This window comes from Anolis sagrei, chromosome 1 (genome assembly GCF_037176765.1).
Source record: "Anolis sagrei isolate rAnoSag1 chromosome 1, rAnoSag1.mat, whole genome shotgun sequence".
NCBI lineage: Eukaryota > Metazoa > Chordata > Lepidosauria > Squamata > Dactyloidae > Anolis > Anolis sagrei.
In genome coordinates this window covers 245,347,192-245,373,306 of record NC_090021.1, presented here as the reverse complement: position 1 = coordinate 245,373,306, position 26,115 = coordinate 245,347,192, and the positions used below count along the sequence as shown (strand labels likewise).

General features: G+C 41.4%; 1 protein-coding gene across 1 annotated transcript in view; it reads right to left on the bottom strand.

Moving 5' to 3' along the window:
• CD81 (CD81 molecule) overlaps window positions 1-23,858 on the bottom strand; it is an 83,952-nt gene extending 60,094 nt beyond the window's left edge. Inside the window, exon 1 of the mRNA XM_060768469.2 lies at window positions 23,588-23,858. Coding sequence (XP_060624452.1) covers window positions 23,588-23,653 — 66 coding nt within the window. The 5' untranslated portion in view covers window positions 23,654-23,858. The remainder of the gene's footprint in view (window positions 1-23,587) is intronic.
• Between the last annotated feature and the right edge of the window lie 2,257 nt (window positions 23,859-26,115).

Genomic DNA, 26,115 nt, shown 5'->3' with positions numbered 1-26,115 from the left:
ACAGGGAAGCAATGGACATCTTTTAGATTCTCCCAGGATATGAAAACCAGTTTTCACTATTGCATTCAGAGAAGGGGATGGTTCCTTTTTTATAGGGGTTAAGGTACAGTACTTACATTGAACTGTGGAGGAGTCAACCCTTTTTTGGGTTTCTAGACATTTACATGAGTATATAGGGCAGGGGTTCTCCAACTAAGGCCCAGGGGCCGAATGCAGCCCTCCAAGGTCATTTACCCGGCCCTCGCTCAGAGTCAACCTAAGTCTGAAACTACTTGAAAGCACACAACAACAACAACAACAACAATAACCCTATCTCATCAGCCAAAAGTAGGCCCACACTTTCCATTAAAATAGTAATAAGTTTATATTTGTTAAAATTGTTCTTCATTTTAATTAATCTATTGTTTTTAAGCGTTTTTTGCACTACAAATAAGATCTGTGAAGTGTATATAGGCATTCATTCATGTTTTTTTCAAATTATAATCCGGCCCTCCAACAGTTTGAGGGACTGTGACCTGGCCCTCTGTTTAAAAAGTTTGAGGACCCCTGATATAGGGTATATAACTCAGGAAGCCACTTATGGATGTTGTAATATTTAGAAAAACACAAGCTGAACAAAGACAGAGACAACCAGACAGACAATTGCTTCTCTACTGAAATCTTAAAGAACAGACCACAATAAATTGACATTTGATCAATGGACACCAAAAAACCCTTGCAAGCTGCATGCAGTCCACCCCTGTATACAATCTATACCTTTTACGCAGAGATGTATGTGAAGTCCCATAGATACAAGTTTGAATAATCAAACCTTTTGAGCAAATGGAACAAAACCACTCACAACTATTCTTCATTCTCCTGTACCACCCTAAAAGGAAAGATTTCAGAATGCAAACTAGGAAATCATTGTGAAAAGATAACCTAAACATAGAAAGAGCAGGAGAAATAAAGTAGCTGTTCCTAAAGACTCATTCTATGGAAATAATTCCAATGAAATTATGTGACCTTCCACATTTGAATCATTAGGCTCATAGCCAAAGCTGCAACTGCATTGGCAGTCTTCAACAGTTCACTAGGACATCTGTGACAGATTTATAACTAATAGCGGAAAGACTAGATTGAGAACACTGGAACATGCTTTTATCCGCGAGGGAAGCAATTTAGTCACTAGAAATGCAGTGCCAAATGCTGTTTATCTGAAAACAATCTTTCTCATACTAAACACAGTAGGCCTGTGTGTCAAGGAACAGCAATGAACTTTCTTCAAAAACAGCAGCAGGGAATTATTACACTTCAGGTGTTGTTGGACCACAGCTCCCATTACTGCTAACCACTGGCCATAATGGATAGGGCTTATGGGAGCTAGAGTACAACATCAGAGGGAGTACAAGCCCCTTTTGTTCTAAATCCTTTGTGAACCTTCACTGACAAGACTTTCCTCCTATGCTGGAGAGCTAAGGCTACTGTGCTAGCCACTGACATTGTAATTGCTCCATTTGGCACATTCCTTGCCTTTTGGCATTTCTATTGTATTCTTTTTAACAAATGCACCATTTGTTATTCAAATTCCTTGTTGTCTCCTCTGACTGGAAATGACTGTCCAAGGTCCCAAGAAGAGATTTTCCCCATCACTTGCTATTTGATCCTTTTAACTGATGATGCCAGGAACTAAGTCTGGGATTTTCTGCATACAAAGCAAGTGCAGTATCACTTTGTTATATCCAACTGCACGCCTAAGAAATGTCTATTGATATTTTAAGAAGTGTTTGTTGCATTTTGATTGTAGGGATCACAGGCATGCCTCAGTCAACAATGCCTCTCACAATGACACTGTCTTTTATTAGGTTTTTGCCCAGTCTCTCCTTTCCACTTATTTTTTTTTTTTTTAGCAGCATGAGCTCTAGGAGGATGCTAAAAAAGGACACTGACATTCAGTATTGTTGTTATTGTTCTTATATTTAATTATATCCTATTTGGGACTAGCAACTTAAAAAAGTGATACAGTTAAAACATGTTTTTGTTGTTTATTTGTTCAGTCACTTCCAAGTCTTCGTGAGCTCATGGACCAGCCCATGTCAGAGCTCCTTGTCAGCCATCGCCATCCCCAGCTCCTTCAAGGTCAAGCCAGTCACTTCAAGGATACCATCCATCATCTTGCCCTTGGTTGGCCCCTTTTCCTTCTATTTTCCCCAGCAACATTATCTTTTCCAAGCTTTCCTGTCTTATTATTATATGGCCAAAGTACTTCATCTTTGCCAGTAATATCCTTCCCTCCAGTGTTCAGACAGGCTTTATTTCCTGGAGTATGGACTGGTTGGATCTTCTTGCAGTTCAAGGCATTCGGAAGTTTCCTCCAACACCACAGTTCACAAGCGTCTACCTTCACTCAGCCTTCCTTATGGTCCAGCTCTCACATCCATAGTTTACTATGGGGAATACCATTGCTTTTAACTAGGTGGATCTTCATTGCCAGTGTGATGTTTCTACTCTTCACTATTTTATCAAGATTGGTCATTGCTCTCCTCCCAAGAAGTAAACGTCTTCTGATTTCCTGGCTTCAGTCTGCGTCTGCAGTAATCTTTGCACCTAGAAATACAAAGTCTGTCACTGCCTCCATGTTTTCTCCCTCTATTTGCCAGTTATCAATCAGTCTGGTTGCCATCATCTTGGTTTTTTTTATGTTTAACTGCAACCCAGCTTTTGCACTTTCTTCTTTCACCTTGATTAGAAGGCTCTTCAGCTCCACCTCACTTTCAGCCACCAAAGTGGTATAATCTGTATATATATAAGGTTGCTAATCTTTCGTCCAGCAATTTTACCTCCAGCCTTGGATCCATCAAGCCCCACATGCTGCATGATGTGTTGAATAGGTAGGGTGAGAGTATACATGTAAAATATAAATTATAACAGAATTAAACTAATGGTATTGGGCTGTAACAGTATATCTGGACTAAGCAATGCAATGAAACCATTATTTGTAGGTGTCAATATAATTGCCTTGGGAGTTGTACATGGAATACGAACCAAAGAAAGAGGGGCGGGGGGAGAGAGATGGACTACAGGTTGAATATTCAGAATGCTTGGGAATAGAAGTGTCCCTTATTTCTGATTTTTAATACTTGCATATAATCAAAGGGGTATATTTGAGGAAGGATATTAGAGGCAAGTCTAAACATGAAATTAATTTATGTTTCATATGCACCTTATACACACAGCCAGAAGGCAATTTTATGCATAATATTATAAATAACATCGTGCATGAAACAAAGTTTGCATACACTGAGCCATTCCAATACAAAGGTGGCATTAGCTCAGTCTCCCATTAGGACTATTTTGAATTTTGCAGTATTTTGGAATTCTGGATATGGGATGCTCAATTTGTACTTATTTGTGTGTATGTAATATGCTTACTAATTTTACTATGCTTATTAATTTTATAAACATTTCTCCCTCACTTAAATGTGCAAATTCCGATACAGTACAAAAATTAACCAACTTTGTGGCATTCAAAGATAACACAGATTGCAAATCGGACTAGTTTTAACAGACAAGTGAGATGAAGCCTGTTCTGAAAATACAGAGGTTATGAGAATCCTGATTAAAGTTTCTGCCCTTAGTCATACCGATTCTCAGTAATAGTTTTAATGGTGCTTGAAAAAACATGCCCTTGCAGCTACAAAAGCATTTTGTTCTTTTAGTGAAATGGCAAAATGAATTATCTGTCTTAATATTCCTCTCTATAACTTTTGAGTATTTAAGCTAAGATGATCTAATTACTGAGCTTTTCCGACAGAGTGAATTGTCACTCATGTGGCGGTCTGGCACCTATCACAAGTCAGAGCTAGAATGTGTAGAGTGCAAGATCCAGGAGATCCGCCTTCCTTCCAGAAGAACTAAGGAAGACGTGTTAGTATGAGAGTGAGAGAATGACATCAGGAAACACCTACATGGGTATATCAGAGCAATCCATCAACCCCCCCCCCTCCCCAATCCACAAGTTGCTTTTATGTTTTGAAAAGCATTAGGAAAAAAAGTCACAGGAGTTGCCTAATTTGATAGTTAACATTTATCTAACTAAAATAGGAATAGGAAGAATATAAAGTGAGACTGTGACTTGAACCCCTGCTCAATCATATAAATGTTTCTTAAACTGTGGGTCCTGATCCCAGAGCTCAGTTTTGGGGTCCTGAAAAAAGGTCAGAGCCAGGTCTTCCTAAATCCTCTTGGAACGCTGTAGCAATGCATCAGAACTAATTCCATTATTCTGACTGCTTGGAACTGAAGGCACTGTATATTATTTTACTCCACTCCCACTTTTCATGTTAGCAGTCCTCTGAAATAAGGTTAGGCTGAGAAGCTGCAATTACTTGAAGGTGATGACATGAGCTTTAAAAAGTACAGATATGAATATGTGATATATATTATTTTGATATATAATGTGGGATGAGCATGAACAGAGAGGACATGCAGTGATTGTGAGTCCAAAAAGAACGCTGTCAATATGGCTTGGAGCCAGATCATTTTACATTAATGCATAGTATAATATTTAGAATCACATCTTGGTTGTGAAAGCATTCAGTGACCTTAGGAATGTCACACTCTCTCAGACATAGACAATGATAAACTTTGGAACAAATCTTGCCAAGAAAAGCATGTGATAGGTTCACCTTAGGGAAGCCATAGATCAAAAATGACCTACGAAGGAACACACCAACAACTTTGTATTTTTGTTTGGCAAAACACCTGAAGAGGGCAACTAAACCCCCTCCAATTTGAAAATGACTGCTTGTATAGAGAACACAAATGTAGTTCTTAATTATGGTCTGTGACCAGGAAACTGCAAATAGTCAATGAGGATGCATATAATCAGGCTGATGCAAGATAAATACAGTCATTCCTCAAAGCCTTCTTTCATGAGACATCATGCTTATGTAGCTACCACAGCCAAAATAACCGAGTTGGAGAAAAAAAATCATTAAAAGCAATGCTGATGCCTTGTAATTATAGACCTACTTCCCAATGTAAAATGCATGTCCTTGATCTGAATAGTTTCTGAAGGCTGCATTAAATACAAGGTTTTTTTCCAGAGCAAAATAATTACAATGTAATAGAAAAATAACACAAACAAAAATAATTATCTCCCCTGAAATAGAAATATGTCATTTTTCAATATCTATCAGGGCTGTGATCTGACAGAAAAATATATAACTACAGTTGACAAATATTGCTGAGTAGTATATGACTATTTTACATTTACAAAAAAGAACACCATGCCTAACATATTGCAAAACGGCAAGTTGGAAATTTAAGTGTAGCACTCCCAAAAAGACCAGAAAATTGTATCTGCTTTAATCAAAATCTGTAATAAGTGTGGCAGATTAAAGTTTGTGAGATGCGATATCCTGATGATTGTCCTTGTTGAGTTGAATCAGAAATGATGCACTCCAGAGGTGTGAAGTGGATGGGTAACATTGCACAGTTTACACCTAGGAGGGAAAAAAGTGGACCCATCCCATAAGAGACTGACCCAATTTTGAGGGAGAGATTTCGTTCCATATCATGCTCCCCTGCAGAGGACATTGGGGGGGGGGGGGGGAACAGAATTACACTGGAAAACCTAGAGAATCCACAAACACTTGAGGGAGAATATTTTTGGAATATGTGTAGGTAAAAAACTGTGGATATTGCATCCATGGACAAGTGGTCATACTGAGTGTGCGTTGTCTGTTTTAAATTAATATTTTAAATATTGTGTGTGTGTGTGTGTATTTATACACACACACACACAGCCAGATTTTAACTGGTATTGTAAGCTGCTTTGGGTCCGTTTTAGGAGAGGCAGAATGTAGGCCAAATAAATAATAAACACTGCCAAGATTTCGCCTTCCCCCTTTTGACTGCCTTTTGAGTTTAAAATATATCTATATATATTTTCAAGCCAGTAGTTCAGAACCCATGGGTGTTGAACTGTGGATAGGGAAGGCCAACTGTAGTAAGGTTTTTTTAAAGGAAAAACAATTCCCTTTGGGACAATGGTTGTTACATGAAACATTTATTTATTGGTTGGTTGGTAAATACTGTGCCTCAAGCAGGACATTGCGGACATTTCTAAAAGAAAACATGTTAAAGTGAACCGAGCCTTTGACCCTGAAGTATATAAACAGCACATTTCACAAATCCATGCTTCAGCAAGTAAAATACAATATGAAATATGCATGCACCCACAGTGACAGTTCTTCTGATACTTCTAAGGTGTATTTAATTGATTAAAATACTGATCTTAGCTACATTCAACAAAGGACAAGAGGGATCCTTCCACTTCTGCAGGAGTCTACCATATACCAGGCAGCTGTGGACAAGTCTACATACAGATCACCAAACGCAGCGTTGGCCAAACATGAATTAAAGAACATGAAAGGCACTGCAGACTAATTCAGCCAGAGATGTCACCCATAGCAGAGCACTTGATGAACCAACCTGGACACAGTAGCTTATTTGAGAACACAGAAATGCTGAACCACGCTAACAACTACCATATCAGGCTACACAGAGAAGCAAATCCATGAGCATGTGGACAATTTCAACAGAAAGGAAAAAACCATGAAAATGAACAAAATTTGGCTACCAGTATTTAAAAAAACTCTAAAATTATAACAGTAAATAAAGAACAACACCCAAACACAGGGGAAATCCAGACAAGAAACAATCACCTCTCAACAAAAGATTCCCCCAGGCATGAACAAGCCATACCTAAAAACAGTCAGGCCATCAAATGCTAATCAAAGTGGCCAGTTGAACATTCACACCTAGCTCCGACAGACAAGAGTTCTTTCTCCCACCCTGGACTTTCCACACATATATAAACCAAATTTTCCTAGTTTCCAACAGACCTCACAACCTCTGAGGATGCCTGCCATAGATGCAGGCAAAACGTCATGAGAAAATGCTTCGAGAATATGGCCATATAGCCCGAAAAACCTACAATCCAGATATTAGCACTGCCACGAGGAAGGAAAGAATGAATTGTTACAGGAAGGATGAGAAAAGTTCCCATCTTTTTTATTTATATATCATCTTTCTTCCAGTGTGAGATTCAAAAACACAATGCAACTAAAATGTAATGCTTCTTCAAATTGGGGTGGGGGGGGGGAGATGTGTGTATGGAATCTTATAATCCAAGGAAACTGATTTGGCCATCTGCAAGGACGTTGCCTAGAGGACGCCTGGATGTTTTGATGTTTTACCATCCTTGTGGGAGGCTTCTCTCTTCCTCACATGGGGAGCTGGAGCTGACAAAATGAGCTCATCCATACTCTCCCCAGATTTGAACCTCTGAGCTGTCGGTCTTTAGTCCTGCTGGCACCAGCACAAGGGTTTAACCCATCGTGCCTCCAGGGGCTCATGTTTTATGATTCAGCATAATTCATAAGCTGGTTTGCAACTCTTTCCTCTCATGTACAAATACATTTCTCCTACTTCCATGAAAATTAGCTCTAGCAAACTAAGTCTGCACTAACTTCTGAGACATTATTTACAAATCCACTTCAATCCATTGTTTAGATAATATCATGGAACTGACCAAAGCAAACTGCAGCTACAGGAAACTGAGAAATGTGGTCTAAGGTCCTACGTGTTCCTACATCACTTTTACCTCTTATTCATATTATATATTTCTGTATAAGCACAACTCCGTTCCCTTATTCAGTATACTGTACTCTTTTAATAGTTTGCCTAAGCATGAAGAGATGAAACCAGCAGAACCAGAACTGTGAAAGACAAGAATACAGATATAAAAATGACAAGTTTAACTGAATTATTTTTTTCTAAAAATGAAATGACGCTGACGACATAAAACAAAAGCTAAAAAGCAAGCAGAACTTTTTTTGTCTCCTTGGTGAATAGAGTTTCTTTTTCTAAAGCCTTCAAACAATCTTGTTTTGAACATGCCAATGCTCTTGAAGAGTGTTACCAAAGTGTTTGTTCTATTTGTTAGCAACAATGCCTGACCACAGATAAGCAAATCAGTATGGGAAGCAACAGAAGGCATAAAAGAAAAAGAAAAGAAAAAAAAAAAAAGGGGGGGGGGGGGAGGGAGAGCAGCTTTGAATACTAAAACAAGTCACTTTGGTGTCAACCCTGAGAATTCTCCAGGCTCCCAAAAGCTTAAGTAACCCCAAAGACTTTCAAAATATTTAGGGGCCACTTTTACTCAAGATCCTATGAGTAAAGATAGGTTTCACAACACTGTCTCACTTCCATTTCTGCCAGCCTTGCAAATAATTCTTTAAGTGCTACCAGACCACAAAACAATCCTATTGGCCCATTTGTTTCACAAACATTTGCATCAGAACCCAGTGCACCCACTTCTATGTCTTGTTACGAGACCATACATACTATTAAAGTAGACTTCAATTCCATATGGTTCCTCTAACTATGTGCTTCACATATCATGCATGAAGCACACTTCTAGTCAGACTGAGGGAAGTTCCAGACAAATATTTTAACACACTTGTTGCATTCAGTGAATTTTATATCAGCTCTAGATGCCCTTGTTTTTCTATCCACCCTTGCTTTCTATTACTTTTTTCCTCTTTATTACCATGGATTATCCATGAAGGTGAAAAAAGTGGTAGCATCATGAGAAATCTTCTATCTGGAAATACCTTGAGCCTTACTGTTTGATACAAGTGCTATAGCAGACAGGCGGTGTAAACTAAACGTTGGACTATGACTTGAGAGGCAAGGTTTCAAATACCTGCTTGACAATGAAAGCCCCCTGGGTGATCCTGAGAAAGTTACACACTTTCAGTCCCTGTGATAGGTACCCCTTTGGGTCGGAAAATAACATGAAGGAGTACCCCCACTGCAGCAACGTGCTATTGTAAAAATCCCACCCATTGTGTACTAATGGTGCTTTTTATATATTCATTTCTAAGACAGCCTAAAATTATATTTGTTTTTCTCCAGCTCTAGGTTACAACCATATCCCTGCCTGGTCACCCTAGGCAACCCCATTTCCCTTCAGCTGGAAAGTGAATAAGTCAGAATTGGTCAACCTTTCTTAATCCATTTTGTGAGAGAGCGAGTCCCAATCCACAATCTATATCCAACCAGAAAACAGTCCTGGAAGTAGGAACAATTCCAACTTCCAGCAACAGGGTCACTTCTCCATAAGTCTTTCTTATATCTGAGATAATTTTAACACCTCCCTCTTTTCTTTAAAAAAACTCAGACACACTTTGGATCATATTCAGGACATATAAGGCAAAGTATACACTGCTTTGCTTTTTTCATAGCTTCCTGGAATGCATACACTCTCGTCCACAGCAGTGTTGTGACTGGCCTCACAAGTTCTTTCCATTCTCAGGAAAAGGCACTATTTCTTTCAGGTCTGTAGAAACTGAAAAAAATACCATGCGAGGTGGAAACTGAGGATCAGTCTAACACTCACAGAGCCTTCCTTTCTTGTGTTTCATATATAAGGATTTGCTATTTCTTTTTCTCATGGATAAAATATAAATATTCTCGTATATAATCCAGGAAAAGCTGCCCTATATGAGTATACTATCTGTGTGTCCTGGCCCTCCTTATCCACAGATTCTGTATCTATGTATATTGTGGGCTTAAAGTATTCCACCCCCCCCCCTCCAAAAAAAAACCCCTTGATTTTGCTATTTTATATAAGGGTTACTTTATATAATGGGAACAGCCACAGATTTTGGTATTCACAGGGGTCCTGGAATCAAACCACAGGAGAAAGCAAAATATGTCATATTTAGCCACATCAAAGAATACTAGGCATTAGTCAATCTTACAACAGTTAAACGTGTCCTCACTGACCAAATTTGAAATGCAGATCTTCACTCTTCATCAAACAAAGCTGTTCAGTAATACTGACACTTGTACAGATAGACAACTGCTGAAAAATGAGAAGCCAATGTAGAAATAGTATGATTAGTCACCTTGCTATATTACAAGTACAATATTATTATTATTATTATTATTATTATTATTATTAAACTTTATTTGTACCCCGCTAGCATCTCCCAAAGGATTCGATGCGGCTTACACAGACCGAGGCCTCAACACACAACACAACAATACAATCTAAGCAAATCAAACAATTAAAAACAGAATAAAGCAAAATAAACAAATAAACAACAGGCTCCATCACTAAGAATGAACTTTGAAAAACTATTATCACCATCACCTGACTCAATTTTAAGGGATCTAGTGTCTATTTTTAAGTAAAAAATGGGGGAAAATCATGACTTAACCAGAGAGGTGTCAAAACCAAAAATGAGCAGGACTATATGAATAATATATTCAAAACATATCGAAATAGGATACAAAGCCATCTTCCCATTCCAATTATGTAGTCAATCTGATTTCTATAGCGGTCATCAAGTGGTATTAATTTATACAGTCACATATTTGGTTGCTTGAAGAATCTGTTTGGGATGAACAAACGATTGGCTTTGCAAACTCACTATTAACTCAACTTTTTTTTCTTAAGAGTTTCATTTCCTGAGTAAAACACTGTGTGATTTCCTGATTAAAAATGTCACATTCCTCTCCACTTTTAACTCGTTCACCCCAAGTGTTGAAATATTTTTTTACATTTAATTTCTTCTCTTACTACATCTAGCTTACCAGTTTATGCTTCCCACATTCAATGTTTCCATAATGAGCAACTTTGGACTTCCTTTGTTTGACTCCTGTTGCATCATAAGTTACAGCACTGCTTGTGGTTGCTTTCTGCTCTACCACAATAACTTGTTGAATGTCTTCCAAATAGGGAATATCATCTTCTGGTACTATCTCTTGGCTTATTTTGGATGCTCTCATTATAATGCTTTTGTGGTAAACCTCTTCTGAATGTGCCACAGACCGTTCAATGTGTTGTCGAAGGCTTTCATGGCTGATTCCTTCAAGGCTTTGAAGCTGCAAGGCCATTCAATGTTAATCAAGGTGGCCAACTGCAATGTTCACACTTGCCTCAAACAGACAAGAGTTTTTTCTCCCACCCTGGACCTTCCACAGATATATAAACCTCACTCGCCTAGTTTCCAACAGACCTCACAGCCTTTGACGATGCCTACCATAGACGTGGGCGAAGCGTCAGGAGAGAATGAGACTCAAAAGAGACATGCACAAGAAGTGGAAAAAAGGAGAAATCACCAAAGAAGAATTCAAACAAATAGCCAACTCCTGTAGGGAAAATGTTTGCAAGGTTAAAGCACAAAACGAGCTCAGGCTTGCCAGGGACATTAAAAACAATAAGAAGGGCTTCTTTTCTTATGTCAGTAGAAAAAGGAAGAACAAGGAGACAATAGGTCCTCTTCAAGGAGAAGATGGGGCAATGCTGACAGGAGATAGGGAATAGGCAGAGCTACTTAATGCCTTCTTTGCCTCGGTCTTCTCACAAAAAAAAAGTCATCTTCAACCTCAGCAAGATGGAGTGGATGAGGGATTAGAGGACATCCAACCCCAAACTGGGAAACAAGTCATCCAGGAATGCCTGGCCGCTCTAAACGAGTTCAAGTCCCCAGGGCCAGATCAACTACACCCAAGAGTATTGAAGGAACTAGCGGAAGTCATCTTGGAACCATTGGCAATCATTTTTGAGAGTTCTTGGAGAATGGGCGAAGTTCCATCAGATTGGAAGAGGGCCAATGTGGTCCCAATCTTCAAGAAGGAAAAAAAGGATGACCCAAACAATTACTGCCCAGTCAGCCTCACGTCGATACCAGGCAAGATTATGGAAAAGATTGTTAAGGAAGTGGTCTGCAAACACTTAGAAACAAATGTGGTCATCGCTAATAGTCAACACGGATTTATCAAAAGCAAGTCATGCCAGACGAATCTAATCTCTTTTTTTCGATACAGTTACAAGCTGGGTAGATGCGGGCAATGCCGTGGATGTAGCGTACCTGGATTTCAGTAAGGCCTTCGAGAAGGTCCCCCATGACCTTCTGGCAAATGAAGTAGTCTAATGTGGACTAGGCAAAATTATGGTTAGGTGAATCTGTAATTGGTTAAGTGGACGAACCCAGAGGGTGCTCACCAATGCTTCCTCTTCATCTTGGAAAGAAGTGACGAGCAGAGTGCCGCAGGGTTCCATCCTGGGCCCGGTCCTGTCCAACATCTTTATTAATGACTTAGATGAAGGGCTAGAAGGCATGATCATCAAGATTGCAGACGACACCAATTGGGAGGGATAGCCAATACTCCAGAGGACAGGAGCAGAATTTAAAACTATTTTAACAGATTAGAGAGATGGGTCAAAACTAACAAAATGAAGTTCAACAGTGACAAATGCAAGATACTCCACTTAGGCAGAAAAAAATGAAATGCAAAGATACAGAATGGGGATGTGGGGCTCGAGAGCAGTACGTGTGAAAAAGATCTTGGAGTCCTCGTGGACAACAAGTTAAACATGAGCCAACAATGTGATGTGGCGGCAAAAAAAGCCAAAGGGATTTTGGCCTGCATCAATAGGAGCATAGTGTCTAGATCCAAGGAAATCATGCTACCCCTCTATTCTGCTTTGGTTAGACCACACCTGGAATATTGTGTCCAATTCTGGGCACCACAATTCAAGAGAGATATTGACAAGCTGGAATGAATCCAGAGGAAGGCGACTAAAATGATCAAGGGTCTGGAGAACAAGCCCTATGAGGAGCAGCTTAGAGAGCTGGGCATGTTTAGGCTGAAGAAGAGAACGCTGAGAGGAGACATGATATAAATATGTGAGAGGAAGTCATAGGGACGAGGGAGCAAAGTTCTTTTCTGCTGCCCTGGAGACCAGGATGCAGAACAATGGTTTCAAACTACAAGAAAGGAGATTCCATCTGAACATTAGGAAGAACTTCCTGACTATGACAGCCGTTCAGCAGTAGAACTCTCTGCCTCAGGGTGTGATGGAGGCTCTTTCTTTGGAAGCTTTTAAACAGAGGCTGGATGGCTATTTGTCAGGGGTGCTTTGAATGCAATTTTCCTGCTTCTTGGCAGGGGGTTGGACTGGATGGCCCATGAGGTCTTTTCCAACTCTATGATTCTAATGCTTCTGAAACATGGCTATACAGCCCGGGAAACTCACAGCAACCCAATCTCACAGACCCATTGCCAATATCACCCACCCCTACTGTTGCTGCCTAATAGCTATTTGGCACTTTTCTACTGGCTCCACAGCAAAAGCCTGTCTGAGATGAGAGACCCTACCAGAAAAACTCCTACCAGCAACTTCCTTCTTTACCTCAGATGAGAACACTGTTCCACCATCATGGAAAGGTAGTGCCATGGTGAGGCCAGTCTGATAAAATGAAACAAAATCAGAAACAAAAGTAGCTCTTAAAAATTATTTTTAGGGTAAAAAACCGGATACGTGTGTTTTCCAGGAGCTCCATAGCTATCATTCCTGCTGAATTTCAGCATTTTCTGAGAGCTCTTAACTCTTAACACAATGTCAGACTACGGCAATAGGAAGCTAAGAACAAAGAGTAATCAAAGGCTTTCTAGATAAGAAGAGAAAGAGAATGGGTTTTAGGTGGTTGGGTGGAGAAGAGGCAGAGATGCAGTGTTTTCCTGTTCATTGTTGAATGTATTAATAAAATTACGTAAAATTACAGCATATTCTTTTAGTAAATTCAAAAACGTATGGAAGCACTTAAGAGACACACCCCTTTCTTTTCAACAGCATAGACTCATAGAATTATTGAATTGGAAGATACCTCGTGGGCCATCCAGTCCAACCCCCTGCCAAGAAGCAGGAAAATCCCATTGAAAACACCCCCCCCCCCCCGACAGATGGCCATCCAGCCTCTATTTAAAAGCTTCCAAAGAAGGAACCCCCACCACACTCCGGGGCAGAGAGTTCCACTGCTGAACAGCTCTCACAGTCAGGATGTTCTTCCTCATGTTCCAGTGGGATCTCCTTTGTATCCTCTTTTTTTCCGCCTGCACTCTTTATGCCCTTCTCCATCATTTTGAAAATGTCCACATGCTGACTGTGATAAGTATTAACACTCCAGGGGATTTCTAACTACTCTCAACCAATCATGTTCTCCATTATCAGGGAAAACCTGATTGGAATTCTTGTATCTCACTCCCCGGTTCAGATTACTCTCTTTCAGGGCAGGTGGTAGAGCTATAAAACATGTGGCTTTCCAGTTGTGTACGATTTCAACACCTATGAACTATTGGCGTATTTGTTTAGGACTGATGGGTGTAGTAGTACAACATCTAGAGGGCAGCAGAGCCTACATCCCTTCACTAAAACCTTGTCACAATGAGTCCCACCATCCACCAAAAGAAAGCTGAGTTTCCACACAAGGGTTAGTTCACCAAGAGAAGTTTCTTCCCTTTCTCTCTCCCCGCCCAAGCATGCATACACATTCCTTCTCTTCTCTCTCCAGATGTAAGACTGCACAGATAAGAAATCTGTACGCAGTGACAACTCATAGCAGATTTCCTTTCATGCCCATCTTTTCTTAAATGTCTTTGAGCAAAGAACATGACCAGATAGCCATAGGCAATACAAACCCTATAGAAGGACTCTTGTTATGGCTCCATCTCATGTTAACTAGCAAGCTAAAACCTTATATAACTCATGAAAGGAATGTGTAGGTAAGGGAAATACCTAGGACCTGGGGCTGAATAGCAGGTACCACCTGGAGGATGCATGATATGAACCTCCCAGGCTACTAACTTATTGGTTTGGATTTCTTTCTCTGGGAGCTGCCCAGCCTCTACAGGGAGTATTTTCCCTTTAAAAAAATCATTTTCCTTGATCTTGGTGTAGTTGGCAGAGGCAAGACTAGCCTAATATGCTATTCAGCCCTAGGTCATAGGCATTTCCCTTACCTGCACATTCCTTTCATGAGTTACATAAGTGTTTAGCTTGCTAATTATATGTTCATTTCATTTTAGACTATTTTTGAACTTCATAAATATGCTGTACTAAAAGTGAGCCTTCCAGGTTTTGTTTTTACTTAAATCTGAAGCAGAACTTGGAATCATTACTTTTTCTGGACTACAGCTCCCAGTCTTTCACTTAGCTGGGGGATGTTGGCAGTTGTACTCCACAAAAGCTCTGCCCTCAAGATTGATCTCAAGCTTGCACTACATTGCTTGGCAACACACAAAGGGCACTCCAATAGAGGGATCATATCTTCCTTCATATGCATAAGCCAGTACTATCATATGCTAGGAGTTACTATTAATAACATAGGAATTGTTCTGGCAGGACTTTTAGGAAGGTATGAGAACGGTTGTGTCATGTATCCTGTCCTATCCTAAAGTCTGGCAGCACATTGTCACATTTGGCTTGGAATATGTCACTCGTTAATATCATATATTCAGAAATGGCTAACAGGAAACACATGGGGAGACAGAGGGTGGTTTACATCAGAGACTCCTCACAGTCAAAAAGATAAAGTATGTGCCTCAAATTAAGTGCATATGCAACTATGAAATGAAAACAAATTCTTGAAATCCATTGAGATAAAATTCAGTTTTATACATACAAGATACAAAATGCAACTAAGTTAAAAGTAACAGAATTAAAATAAAACCAAATATTTGCACATTCTTTACATGCAGTATTGTACAGTGCAATGAAACAGATTGCCATCCAGTCTTTGCAATAATTATAACAACAGAAACACACAACAACAACAACAACAGAAACCCAAGAGGCCATCCAGTCCAGCCCCCTTCTGCCATACAGGAAAAGCACAATCAAAGCACCCACTAAGTGGTGGAGGGGAAATAGGGTTTTTGAAGCAAGCATGTCTTTAATAGACACCAAAAAACAAAGTAGTACCAGAACAACTTATGCTTGGTTGAAAACTTCTTGCTAATTCACTATGGAAAATGTCCCAATGTAACCTGTCATCATGATAAAGGAAAGCAGAGGCAAACAGAAACTTCTGCCAATTGTGGAAACTATTGTCCTTTTTTGCCGACAAGAACTGGCTTTAAGAGGGAGCAAAGATTGAGGACCTATTACCTGTGAAGAACTTTTGCACATTGATGGTAATTTCAGGGCCTTGTTGAGATCTCATGTCAGATCGGAGATACTGACCAGAAAAGTCATCTTGAAACGGCACCTATGAATGCTCAATATACTAGTCCTCAAATACAAAATGAACTAATAAACATTTGTAGTGACAAGATTGTCCAAAATTGTTGAAAGATGCAATGTATCATGGTATTTCTCTGTTTTGGCAGATGCAACTTTGGATGCGAGTACCTCAGAACATGTATAGCTCTTGGTAAGGTACATTGATGTCGAAGTTACAGGAGTAAGAGAAGACTTTATAGGCGTTGTGAAGATTAGTGATATGACAGGTAAAGGATTTTCAGACATTATTTTGAAAACACTGGAAAAATTGGGCTGAAATTCCAATATTTGTGGGGGCAGGGTTATGAAGGAGCTGCTAATATGAGTGGTTATATTAGCAGAGCACAGGCAATTACATCACAGAAGTCTCCAATGTCTGCTTCGTCCCTTGCCAGTGGGAACAGACAGGGCTTTCTCTGTGGTGCCCCCCTCCCATCTATGGAACACACTCTCCAATGAAATCAGGTTGGCCCCTTCCCTCCTGTCCTTTAGAAGAAGAAAAAAGCTTAAATCATGGTTATGGGACCAAGCATTTGAGCAGCAGGTGCAGCAATAATAATGCATACCATTTCTTTAATAGACAATGGACAGACCTTGGACTATGACTTTGGATGTGGATTCAGATTTACTGTTTAGTTAATGTTTTAATTGTGATTTTATTGCTACTGTTTGTGATACTGTCTAATGATTGCCGGTTGTAAGTCACCCTGCATCCCCCTTTGGGGGTGAGAAGGGTGGGATATAAATATTTGAAATAAATAAATAAATACATCCACTCCAGTGCTCACCCACTAAATCAAGGCTTAGCAAAGATTTGCAGCATTTCACCTGTCAGAAACTGACAAGGGACAATATTGTCTGTGTGCAGTTTCTTCACAGCATTATTCATCATAATGGAACTGTTGAAGAAATATATATATATAAAACTTCTCCTGAATCAAGAGCAAACAGCCTGTTGCCACTTTGTGAAATCCATTGGGTTGAGTAACATGATGCAGTTTTATGTTTTGTTGAACTGTGTACTGTGGTGGTGAGAACACTTGAAAAACCAAAAGAGAGTCCTCTATACAACAGTGAGACTTCTTCCCAGGCTGGACACCTTTTTTAAGCTCTTCTGAATGCTGAATTTGTAGTAACCATACACATCCCAAGAAAGTTTCTGACATCATCCCTTCATCCTAGTAAAACATTACAAAGAGTAGATATGGACATCTTTGGTAGTCTGCAACATGTCAACGGTCTCTTTGAAAAAGCCAGGGAGATGTGAACAGAATCTGTGAAAGAATTTCAGGAGATCTTTGACACAGCAAGATCAGTGGTGAAGTATCTGGGTGGAGAAGTGAGGATTCCTCACATCTGCTCAAGGCAGACCCGTAAAAGCCATATCCAGGCAACTTCACCAACACCAATGGGATATTATAGGCTAAATGTGTACATCCCATTTCTGGACTTTTTCTGCAGTCAGCTTCAAGAAAAGTTTGCAAGGCACAGGGAAGTAGTTCAGGAACTGAAAATATTCTTATCTATTAATTGTGGTCATTTCAAATCCAACTTGAACGATGCACAGAGCTTTACAATGAATGCCTTCAAGATACTGATACACTGATAGAAGAATCTGACTTGTGGTGTAGAAAATGGAAAAGGATTGCACCTGCAGAAAAACCATCAAATACACTGAAAGCATATCTTGTCTATGATGGACAGTTATTTTCCTAATGTGAAGAAACTTCTTCAGATTTCTGCAAAATTATCAGTGTCAACAGCTACAAATGAAAGGTCATTTTCAACTCTTAAATGTTTGAAAACATACATAAAGATTTATTATAATGGGCCAAGAAAGACTGATGGACTTGCACTCTTGAATTCCCACCAAAGTTTATCGATGGAGCCTGATTTCTGTCAAAGTGTATTGGCACAGTTTTCAAGTATTTTCAACAGATGTGGTATTCTTTTGCAGCTATAAATTTCCAATTAAGAGTCATTTTCAGTTTTCTTAAAGACTTGAAACTTTGTAACTAAAACAGAAATTTCACTTAATTAAGTCTATATAAAATATAGAATGAATCATATAATTTAAATTGTTTTGTGTTATGGACCTACTCTTTATGATTCGTTAAAAAAATGTTTCAAACCACCACCATCACCCACCCCAGATTTTATTTCTGGCTACAGGCCTGATCCTGACCTACTTATAAGCCAAGGAAAAGACAGTGAAATGGGGGAGGCAGGAACCTGAATCAATGACCAGTTTAACCAATACAGAAAAACAATAAAAAATGAGAAGTAATATCAGTTTTAACAAGAAGAGCACAAAAGCAACATTCTAGTCGTGTCTGCAAGCACAGCGAGACAAAATGAAGGCTGAACGATCAGACATCTCAGAAATACATACACATTAACAGATATTTAATGTATTTCTGAGATGTCTGATCATTCAGCCTTCATTTTGTCTCGATATCCTAAACCTGTTTGCTCAGATGTAGATCCCATTGAGCTCCTTAAGACCATGCAAAGTGGGCACAGTACTGAAGTCTGAGAGCACAGTTCTAAATGGACAAGGCTAACTGAGCTGAAACTAGACCAGCTGAAACCATGCAGAATTCAAACCCTAGTCTAAAGATTTTGAAAATTTCTTAGGTTTTCCCTCACTCTGGTCTAACATCATGTCTGCAATATATATGTTCATTCTTGATTTTTCTTCGGCATTACTTTTTTTAAGCTAATGTATGTCTTTTCTGATTACAAACATCTTAGTGTGAGGGGGTGATTTATGATGATTACTTTCCTTAAATACCAGTATCTTTAAATGTTTAATATGTATTAATTTTTAATTTACTTTTAATAATATTGGAATTGTATGTTGCTGTAAGGCAGTGGATCTCAACCTGTGGGTCCCCAGATTTTTGGGCCTTTGACTCCCAGAAATCCTAACAGCTGGTAAACGACTGGAATTTCTGGGAATTGTGGGCCAAAACACCTGGGGAACCACAGGTTGAGAACCACTACTCCAAGGCATTGAATGATTGCCTATAAGTAAGCCACCTTGAGTCCTCTTTGGGGTTTATTTATTTTATTTATTTATTATTTGAACTTATATGCCGCCACTCCCCTGGGGCTCGGAGCGGCTTACAAGAACAGGCTAAAATAGAACACAATTTAAAACAATTTAAAAACAATCAGAGATCAAAGGCCCGTCGAAACAGATATGTCTTACATACCCTGCGGAAAGCTGATAAATCCCGCAAGGCACGGACTTCAGGTGGCAGAGTATTCCAGAGTGATGGTGCCACTGCTGTGAAGGCTCTGCGTCTGGTTGCTGAGAGACGCAAGGTCTTGACACTGGGAATTTCCAAAAGATCTTGGTCCTCAGAACGGAGGGATCTCTGGGGTTGGTAGGGGGTGAGGCGGTCCCTCAGGTACATCGGCCCCAGACCATGCAAGGCCTTAAAGGTGAGTACCATCACTTTGAAAGTGATCCGGTGCTCAATTGGTAACCAATGCAGCTGCAGTAAGATTGGTGTTATGTGGCATCTCATCGGAGATCCCGCAAGAAGCCGAGCAGCTGCGTTTTCTACCAGCTTGAGCTTCCGGATCACCGACAGAGGAAGGCCAATGTAGAGGGCGTTACAGTAGTCCAGACTTGAGATGACCGTAGCCTGGATCACTGTAGCTAGGTCGTCCCTGGACAGGTAGGGGGCCAGCCGTCTGGGGTTGAGAAAGGCGGGGTAGAAATAAGGTAAATAAATAAATAAATAAAATATAGACTGGAGGATGTACTGATGTGACTTATAGGCTGGAGGACATATTGATATGACTTAAGTTGGTCCCTTCCTTGATCATTTTCCCCCTGCAAGCTCTTAGCAAGCACAAAACTATGCCAGAAGATGGCAAATCTTGGGAATGAACTGCAGAAAATGCCATGATAGCAGCATGGCATTTCTGCTGGTACAAGAGGCTTGTACCGAATATTAATCCTCTGTAGTTGATGAAACTTTGAGTTAGGATTGCAACGCAAATGCTTAGGCAAACAGCATGGATGAGAGAACAAGCACAAAACACTGTGTTCTTTAAATTCAAATCCCTCCTCACAAGAGAGGAGCTAAAATGGGACAGAGTGGCCTTATATGAGCACAGAGCAGATTCCCAACCACAAACCAGATCTGTTTACAATTTGGTATACCATTATGCCATTCAAGCATAAACAGAAGCTATCATAACTGTTCGGTTGTGAGTTATGTTTAGTAGCCTTGCTATAGGACAGGCATGGGCAAACTTGGGCTCTCCAAGTGTTTTGAACTTCAACTCCCACAATTCCTAACAGCTTACCAGCTGTTCCATTGTGGGAATTGAAGTCCAAAACACCGGGGGGGGGGGGCAAGTTTGCCCGTGCCTGCTATAAGGGTATAAAATGATGAAAATAGAAGCTGGGTCTGGAAACCTCCCTTCAAGCTAACGATGGAAAAATGTTCTCCAACATCTTGAAGCCAGGTGACTCCAATGGTGTATATGTTAAAAAAGCAAAACACTATCCGAACAGAAATATTTACAGCTAGGAGTCAGAACTCAGAGAAATAACCCAAGGAAAGCCAGTTTCCATTGACAGAAATGTGTTGGCCCAAAGGCTACATATTCTGCAACAATACCCTTTCCTTTGTTTTGTTATAACAGGAATCCTCAAATTTGCACAACTTGGCTTCCAAGGTTTCCCTGATATTATTTTGCAAGATCCAAATTCCTTTTCAGCTCAAAGCCACAGGAACTCAAGCTGAAGTTCTTCTGAGACCCGGGGCGTGGCTGGTGCAAAAATCTCCAAGCAAGAAGGAAAGATGAGATCATGAGAGGCTGCCTGAAAAGGCACTGCAAGAGTCATCCATTTTAAAACATCCTTACTTCTCACAAATATTTTTAGTTGCTTCTTCCACACCCACAAACACCCTCCCTCCCCCCCCCCCCCCCCAAGCTGTCTCTGTTCTCGGGCTATGAACCACAGAACTCTTCAGCATTCATTAACAGGAAAAAAATATACAGTTCAAGATTAATTTTTCATCAATTTGCTTATTGTTGTTTTTAAAAAAATCTTGAACAACTTTGAAAAATACCAAAATTTCCATCCAAATCAAAAAAACCCAACATACCAAACACGACTCTTAAAAAAAGTTGTTTACCAGACAGAAAAATAAAATCTCCCTCTAGTGCATAATTTTGAACATTTAAATATGTTCCTTTATCACAGCATGTATCTCCATCTAAGATCAGTTAAACTTCTGTGTTAAGAAGCAAAAGAAACTTTTGTTTCCACGGCTACAATCCTTTCCCTTAACTTGAAAGTGGAAACAGAACAGATTCAGACTCAAGCAAAACTTTCACTTTGTATTTTTCCTTCTCTTCCCATTTTAAAATTAAATGATTGTTTGGAGGAAGAAATCGTGTCCCAAAAATGTATTCACTCTTAAACAGTTATTTGTAGTGTGTCGTCAAAGGCTTTCATGGCAGGAATCACTGGGTTGTTGTGAGTTTTCCTGGCTGAATGGCCATGTTCCAGAAGCATTCTCTCCTGACGTTTCCCCTACATCTATGGCAGGCATCCTCAGGGGTTGTGAGGTCTCACAACCCCCAAGGATGCCTGCCATAAATGCAGGTGAAACGTCAGGAGAGAATGCTTCTGGAACATGGCCATTCAGCCTGGAAAACTCACAACAACCCAGTTATTTGTAGCCATTGATGGTTATCTGTGAATACATTTAAATTGAAGAATAAATACTGTAATAATGATTCAATTAGTTACAAACCTCATCTTAAATTCTGATTTTATTTAAGGTGCTGAGATTGTGGTCCCTGCAGAGCAAAGAACTGCCTGCTTTATGTATACTTTCTCTTGTGACACTTCTCTACAGGTTGTATTTCTTATTGAACATACCCGTCAACAAATTATTTTGGCTTTCACATTTCCATGGATTTCGGAGTTTCTTTACTTGCATATACGTACTCCATGAGATACTTTGGAGATGGGATCCAAGTCCAAACACAAAATTAGTGTATGTTTCACATACACCTTACAGACATAGCCTGAAGCATGAAACAAAACGTGTGTGTATTGAGACATCAGAAAGCCAAGGTGCTGCTCTCTCATGTAGACAGTTTTGGAGGATTTTGGAATTCCAGACAAGGGATGCTCAACCTATATAGAAATTGTTCCTTCTGTTAAGGTTGTATACATTTTTGGTTCAATGCCATTGTTGGTGGAGTTCAGAATGCTGTTTGATTGTACATGAACTATAAATCCCAGCAACTTCAACTCCCAAATGACAAAATCAATCCCCCCTCCCAACCCCACCAGTATTCAAATTTGGGCTTATTGGGTATTTGTGCCAAATTTAGTCCAGTGAATGGAAATACATCCCTCATATCAGATATTTACATTACAGTTCACAACAGTAGCAAAAAGACAGTTACGAAGCAGCAACAAAAATGATTTTCTGGTTGGAGGGTTGCCACAACATGAGGAACTGGATTAAGGGGTCGTGGCATTAGGAAGGTTGAGAAACACTGCTTTAAAAATGTTATTATGATCTGGAGGGAGGGGAGAGAAGAGGGTCTACCTTGCAGTTAAACCCAGGCTCCTCCCTGTTTCTTGAGGTTGCTGTTGTTATAGAATGGGCTCACAGAGACCCAGGGTGCATCTACACTGGAGAATCAAGGCAGTTCGACACCACTTCAACTGCCATGGCTCAATGCTATGGAATCATGGGAGTTGCAGTTTCACAAGACGTTTAGCCTTTTCTGCCAAAGAGTGCTGGTGGCTCCCCAAACTACAACACCCAGAATCCCATAGGATTGAGCCAGGGCAGTTAAAAGTGGGATCCAACTGCATTAATTCTACATTGTAGATGTAGTGTCACAAGGCCTTTCGCTTCCTCTGCCAAGAGGGCTGGTGCCTCCTCAAACTGGGAACCACAGTACCCAATAGTATTGAGCCGGGGCAGGAAAAAGTGGGATCAAACTGCATTAATTCTACAATGCAGATGCAGTTTCGCAAGGCCTTTGGCTTCCTCTGCCCAAGAGGGCTGGTGCCCCCTCAAACTGGGAACCACAGTAACCCATAGTATTGTGCTGGGGCAGTTAAAAGTGGACCAAAGTGCATTAATTCTACAGTGCAGATGCACTCCCTAGGCACAACTCCCCGAGCCCAACAAGTCGCAATTCCCCCAACGCAAGCAAGGCTGGCTGCTGCTTTGAGCATGGATCCCCAGCCTCCTTCGGGTGGAAAAGGGGGGAAGGCAAGCAGGCGATCCTCCCCCTTTCTCCTTCCCTTGATGTGGAGGAAAAGACCCCGAAATCTACCGCTTTGTTTTGGCCTGGAAAGGGGGGGGGGAGGGAGGGAGACGAGGCAGGCAATCACAATGCTGCTGCTTCTTGTGATCGGCATCCATCTCCAAGCGAGAGGAAGGAGAGGCGACTCACCCAGAAGACGAAATTGAAGACGAAGAGGAGGTATTTGATGCACTTGGTACAGCCTTCGACTCCCATGGCTGCGGGCGGAGAGGGGCTTCGGCCTGGTGGGCTCCGAGGAGGAGGAGAAGGAGAAGAAGGAGGAGGAGGAGGAGGAGCAGAGGCGGCAGCGCCTTGCAACGAGACGGAGGGCGGGCGGGTAGGCTGGCTGCGGCGGCGGCTGCTGCTGCTTCTCCTTCGCGGGTCTTACAGAGCTCGCTCGCCCCGCTCGCCTCGCTTTTGGCCCGCGCTTTCCCCGCCCCTCGAGCCCCGCGCCCCCCTCCCACCGCCGCGCAGGCAGGCAAGCAGGCAGGCAGGCAGAAGCGCCTTGCCTCCTCCTACAGGCCGCCCAGACCCAGCCTCGATCCCAGTCTTGCTCCCCCCACCCCTCGCCCTTCCCTTACACCCGCACTGCCTCGGCTCCTATAAAGAAGCCGCAGTGGGTGCAAGGCCGGCACACTCTGAGCATCCTTTCCCCGGGGTTGCAAAGCCTCTGCGCTGCCACATTCATGCGCTTCCACACTGCCATGGCTGCCTGCTGTGGAATCGTGGGAGCTGTGGCGCAGCTAGTTAGTAGCCAGAGGCATTAAGTCACTACTGACCGAGTTGGAAGCCGGCCGGGGTCGGAGTGAGCTCCCGACCATCCATAGTCTAGCTTGCTGTTGACCTGTTGTTTCTTCATTCAGTCACTTCCGACTCTTTGTGAACTCATGGACCAGCCACGCCAGAGCTCCCTGTCGGCCGTCACCACCCCCAGCACTGGGGTATAAACAAATATAGGTAATAGTATGAAAGCTGGGTTTGGAAGCTCTGAGCCTTACGCTCTTTCCGCTTTGCCCCTTCAGGAGTGCTGTTTGCGCAACACAGAACGGAACACAGATATTATAGAATTATAAGAATTCTTTAATGGTAAAACCCTAACCCTTAACCCTAAACCTAAATCTAACCCCGAAGCCTAATTCTAACTCTAATCCTAACCCTAATCCTACCCCAAACCCTAAACCTTATCCTAAACCAGTGGTTCTCAACCTGGGGTCCCCGGATGTTTTTGGCCTACAACTCCCAGAAACCCCAACCAGTTTACCAGCTGTTGGGGTTTCTGGAAGTTGAAGACCAAAACATCTGGGGACCCAAGGTTGAGGACCACTGTCCGAAACTTTATCCTAACACTCCCCTTCTTTATATCCTTCCACCAAACTACGAAGTATATTCCTGCCCTCAGTATGGCGCTCTCCCTTTCCCTTATTCACAACCGCCGTTGCAGAATATGCGTAACGCTCGGAGCTTCCGGGCCCAGCTATCATACTATCACCCAGATATAAACACAATTTTGTTGTTTATTTGTTCAGTCGCTTCCAACTCTTCGTGACCCCATGGACCAACCCACACCAGAGCTACCTTTTGGCCGCCACCACCCCCAGCTCCTTCAGCTCCTTCAGAGTCAAGCCAGTCACTTCAAGGATACCATCCATCCATCTTACTCTTGGTCAGCCTCTCTTCCTGTTTCCTTCCATTTCCCCCAGCATCTTTGTCTTCTCCAAGCTTTCCTGTCGTCTCATGGTGTGGCCAAAGTACTTCATCTTGGCCTCTACTATCCTTCCCTCCAGTGAGCAGTCGGGCTTTATTTCCTGAAGTATGGACTGGTTGGATCTTCTCACGGTCCAAAGCACTCAGAATTTTCCTCCAGCACCACAGTTCAAAAGTGTCTATCTTCCCCCCCAACCCCAAATTTTGTACATACATCATCATCGTCATCATCTTTCCCGCCACCATCTCCCAGGGCGGCTTACAAAACACTCAAAGTGTGAAATGCAAAATACAACAAGTGCAAAACAAAACATACAAGTAGACAATAAACAATCAACATCATAAATTCACAGTACCCTCTGGTAAAAACAATAGTTGTTTATTTGTTCAGTCGCTTCTGACTCTTCATGACCTCATGGACCAGCCCACGCCAGAGCTCCCTGTTGGCCATCCATCTTGCCCTTGGTTGGTCCCTTTTCCCTCCATTTCCCCCAGCATCATTGTCTTCTCTAAGCTTTCCTGTCTTCTCATGATGTGGCCAAAGTACTTCATCTTGGCCTCTACTATCCTTCCCTCCAATGAGCAGTTGGGCTTTATTTCCTGAAGTATGGACTGGTTGGATCTTCTGGCGGTCCAAGGCACTCTCAGAATTTTCCTCCAGCACCACAGTTCAAACTCATCAATCTTCCATCGCTCAACCTTCCCTATGATGCAGCTCTCACATCCGTAGGTGACTACGGGGAATACCATTGCTTTGACTAATTGGATCTTCGTTGCCAGTGTGATGTCTCTACTCTTCACTATTTTATCAAGATTGGTCATTGCTTTCCTCCCAAGAAGTAAGTGTCTCCTCATTTCCTGGCTGCAGTCTGTGTCTGCAGTCATCTTTGCACCTAGAAATGCAGTCTGCTATTGACCTATGCAGCCCGAAAGACAGTTGCATCTGTCAAGTAGGAAATTTAGGGGAGGGGAGC